Source organism: Priapulus caudatus, unplaced genomic scaffold (genome assembly GCF_000485595.1).
Source record: "Priapulus caudatus unplaced genomic scaffold, Priapulus_caudatus-5.0.1 Scaffold3229, whole genome shotgun sequence".
Taxonomy (NCBI): domain Eukaryota; kingdom Metazoa; phylum Priapulida; class Priapulimorpha; order Priapulimorphida; family Priapulidae; genus Priapulus; species Priapulus caudatus.
In genome coordinates, this window is record NW_014580290.1 from 13,715 (window position 1) to 18,656 (window position 4,942).

The window sequence follows — 4,942 nt, forward strand, 5'->3', positions numbered from 1 at the left end:
CGCTGCGCAACTGTTCGGCTTGTCTGCATGTCGCGAATGTTCGACAGGACAATCGCAAAACGTCCGCCGAAATATTCCAAGGTCAAAATCTGCTCGTACATCCACGGATCAATAGCTGCCAGCGCGTGATACTTTCGTAGGACGTTCCCGCGGTCGCGTGCGCCTTGCCGCGGAACTGCGCGCAAGATTCGCGCTTAGCGGGCAGGATCAACACCTCTCAGGCGACGCTTCTCTGGTATTCGGTCTCTCATCTGGATTTTTCTTCGCTAGCCGGGATACGATAGCAATTTGGGCCACCGCCGTGCGCTATAGTTTGTTTACCTGCACCTGTGGCGGATTATTAGAATTTAACGTCTATAACGATCTTTTACATTTCGTCTGTGCGTTTGTGTCCACGCGTGTTTAAATATGAAGTGTGTGTATATTCACACGTGTGTGCGCGCGCATCCAATGTTTGCATGTGTGTATATTTGTATGTAACCTCGACCATGGTATCAGTGCATGGATTGTCGTTAGCAGTCAAAAAGTTATTGTCATACATTACTTGGTGCCACCAAAACTGCTTGCATGAAGAAATTTGTTGAAATTATATACTTATTTTACTCAACATAATTATGAGACCTTTCTTCGTTCAAATAATGTTATGTGTTCGTCACAGTTAAACAATAAGGGTAATCGCTTCGCCGCGCGATTGGAATTTCTTCAACAGTAATTAGTTACAAATAGCAATAATTCGTCTGCTTAAGATTCGAAGGTAGCGAACGCCTCATCACGCGCCAACGCATATTCTATAGAATGCGCACATTCTGAATGCAAACCTCACCAATGATCTCTACGTTGACTATTTTCTGCAGGGGCTTGACACGATATGAAAAGTTAATCAGATGCTTGCCATTGCACGTCACGCGGAATTCGTCCGCGTCGCAGTTGATCACCAGGTCAAATGGAACGCCTCGTGGAAATGGGAAGTCGTGATCTCCATAGTTAGTGCGGTCCTCGGCGCCCCACTTTCCGTTCACTCTGTAGTTGCGGATGATGTGCAGCGGCCGTTTAAAGCGAGGACTGAACGTGAACGCGATGTCAGATTTATCTGGATGTGGTCCGCACAGAAACCTAACGGCGAGCCTGAAAACCAACCCACGAACCATTAGGGCACTGCCGCACTTTATGCAGTTGCTTCTTAAATATAAAATTCAATGCATATTTGCTTTCGTCCTAATTGCTTTCAACGCACAAATAATTGTAACATCTTACTTGTCGTTTGCAGTTTGTTGAGGATAGGCAGACACCTGGATAATGCTCCCAACGCGTAGCCCTCCTGGTATTGCTTTCAGGTAAGGTACGGGCTGTAATTAAACTTCAATTGATAAATATATTTTAATAGGGCGAGACAATAACCAATAATAAGAATTTTTAAGACACCAAAGCGGGCTAAAGGGGCAGCGTGGAAAACTTTTCCATCAAAAGAGGGACGCCAATGTAATATCAACATTCTTTATTATGAACGAGGATTCATAGGGAAGGCGACTTGTGGATAGGGCGGTGGCTGCAAATACGAATTTTTTTTTCAACATACAATAATAACTTAATAAGAAAGAACAGCAGGCAAGCGTCACGAATAGCGTATTTTACAGGAAAGCAGGGTTGTTTTTAAGTGACAAATAATTTTGTAAAACGATATAAAAATACACAATCATGAGACCTAGTAGCTAGATTCTTGTATTGCAGTAACCCTACACATGAACACGAGAGTGTGTTGTAATTCAATATAATATTTAAATGGCACTACAATCAAGTTATAGGCCTATACCTGCAGCATTGGTAGGTAGACGACTTGGGATTGGGGCGGTGGCTGCACCTATAGAAAAAAACGGATGCTATTCGTTTGCGATAACGGTCCTTCTTGATTATTAGTTCAAGATGGATGCCGAATATTAACTTTGACTACACCGCATGACAGCAGCCATCAGGCCATTTCAGAAAAAAAATCATTTAGCGCCGGACGAATCGATCTGCCACTTGCGATGCTTATATTGGCAATAAACAATACCTGGAATCTAACAGAGTTTATGATTATCTCTCCCTCTATTGTTAGATCTGTCACAGCCGAAATAGGTATGACATGCTTCCAAGTGCTGAAGTCTGCGAAGTGATTCCTATTCAACTGCAATCTAAGAGCAAAACAGGTACCTTCGTCATTAATCAGGGAAAATGGAACAACTATCACCAAGAACTATAGAAACGATTCACACATTCCACAAAACTAAAAATTCAGACATATTTAGTAAATTCCTGTAATACATACTAAATAAACATGGTGAGCATGCACATCATAACTATATATTATATGAATCACCATACTTTATAAATTTCCAGGCTTCTATCAAGTATGATCCTGCGAAAGCTGCTTCCGGCGCCTGAAATGGGAAGCTGCTTCCTCCGCACGTTATAAAGCGACGACTCTGTTTCGGATAGGTGGTTTTGAGTGTGAGACTTCTTGTGACCTTCCTTAGCAAGAATGTGCATTTCCATCGACAGAGCGCGACGTCGCAGCCGAGGGAAATGGCGTTGGCCCACAGCATAGCCCACTCTTAAAACTACCGATTTAAACAGAAATTGCAATTGATTGCGTACAGTATTGATTATCGATTGCACATATACCATGCATGGGCAAATCCTATGCACTCAAGCATAAACACATGTCTTACCCGTAATCAATATCAGAGCTCGCAGCCAATTAACTGGCGTATAGTAAATTGTAAGCTTTAAAATTGCGATAGCACTCCTGTAACATGTGATAATACGCTCTCATTCAGCTAAAACTTATTTGCAATTATATTCTTATTGGTCAAAAGATCGCATAGATAAGATTATATTGTTTACATCAAACAGGATATGGAGGTCTAATCGAATTGAGTGTCTTAAACAGCTGTATATATATAGCAGCGCCAGTCATACGTCTAGCAGATGGATTGGCAGCGCGCTTGAATGTGTAATCATCTTCCATTACATAGACCACCATTATACTCCGACGGAAAGGGAGTGACCATGATGATTTAAAACATAGCATAATAATTTTATTACGGAACAATATTCCAAAGTGATTCCCGCTGAACAGAAGCGATAAAATAGTGAATGATACGGAAACAGTAAATAAAAAATTGTGAGTTGATAAGAATCTAATTAACAGATGAAAACATGCAGCAGTGACGCGATTCATGACGTGCTACCAATGCAGAAAAAAATTAATTATGCACACAAAACTAGCTGTTGACATGGCAGTAGTTAAATTCATATTAAGAATGATTTTATAGAAGTGAAGGCAGCTAAGAAGCAAATCAAGCCGCATATCGGCCGGAATTGAACGCTTCAAACTGTGGCCTATTCAGAATACGTGTCACCTTATCGCTTAGTAGCGCCTTATCATAATCATTGACTGCGGTAACCAATGGGGGGGGGTATGAAAACATATCGGCAATGCGAAATAAATTCAAATGGCACCCCCTTATCTACGTAAGATAATCTAGCGGGTTTTCATTTAGTTGCACAGAATACAGTCATCGAGACCATTCTAATAGGTACAGTGCTACCCACCCCGCCCCACTCAGGCTATTCTCAAAAACTCAATTTCCCCCAACTTTCTTTGACCCATACACCAACAGTGTGCTACGATTTACGGATCAAACCACAAATTCACTACCGGCCATTTGCGTGATATTAATGGCAGCTATACGCCCAATGCATGCGCCTTAATAAGCTGTTCGTTGTATGGCGCCTTAGGTTGTTTTTTTGTCCATAACTACGCATGGTCCGCGATAGATGACAGGCACCCTGGGTCTATGAAAGGATTAACTCTACAGCACACACATAACACACACACACACACACAACACACACATCGCACACACACACAGATCACACACACACACAGACACACACGCGCGCGCGCACACAACACACAACACACGCACAGCAACGACACACACACAACACACACACACATCACACACACGACAACACACAAACAACGCACGGGCACGCACACATACGCAACACACACACGCCGCACACACAAACACACACACACACAGCACACAGCCACCACACCAACATTACACCACATACCGTACACCACACACAAACACACTGTACATCACACACACACACACAGCACACACAACACACATACATCATGTACACATACACACGCGAAGCGTGCACCCACACAGCACACAACAGCCGCGCACAGGCAGCAACGCACAAACGCACACGCACCGCACACGCACGACGCACACACCCACACACAACACGACACACATCAGCACCGTCACACACACACAGCACACAAGCAAAACTTGAAAGTAAGTTAAGCCAGAACAATCCTTACTCTAGGTAGGCTTTTGGTGGTTTTTTGTATGCAATTAATGTCCAGAACTAAACTCGTTCAAGATCCACTAATTTGAAGGTCCAGGAAGCAATATTTGGTTGGTAAACACATTATCCCACTGACGGCGAAAATGGCTTTTGGGCCACGCCCTTTTTCTGAGCAAGTACTACAATCCACATCGTGACTGATCTACAGAACCATTGGACCTAAAGAAGGTTGCCCCCGACCACAACCCTGTCTCAACAAATGTGCGCAATGGCCCACATTATGGGGGGTCACTAATGAAATTTCCAATATCCAGAAAGTCAAGGTTTTTAAGATAATTGGCCAAAAAACGGGACAGATTTCAGCATGTTACGGACCGACAATTTATCGTAATTACCTCCTCGCAACGGAGTGTGCAGGGAGGTAAGTGAATCGCTCGTCGTGGTTGGGGGTTCCGTGTGTGCGGTTCGTGTGTGTGTTCGTGGTGTGTCTTCGTGTGTATGGTTTCGTGTGTGTGTGTAGCCAGTCAGCGAGCCAGCTGTTAAATACACTGTATACATGTTAAACACA

The 4,942-nt window shown here is 43.3% G+C and overlaps 1 protein-coding gene across 1 annotated transcript; it reads right to left on the reverse strand.

The window, feature by feature from the left end:
- Positions 1-591: 591 nt before the first annotated feature.
- On the reverse strand, positions 592-3,022 carry LOC106819342 (galectin-4-like). Its single transcript, XM_014823986.1, has 6 exons — positions 2,959-3,022; positions 2,362-2,597; positions 2,051-2,164; positions 1,811-1,858; positions 1,255-1,346; positions 592-1,125 (listed from the first exon to the last, which is right to left on the reverse strand). Exons 1-6 carry the CDS (start codon positions 3,020-3,022, stop codon positions 789-791), a joined length of 891 nt encoding a protein of 296 aa, XP_014679472.1. The 3' UTR covers positions 592-788.
- Between the last annotated feature and the right edge of the window lie 1,920 nt (positions 3,023-4,942).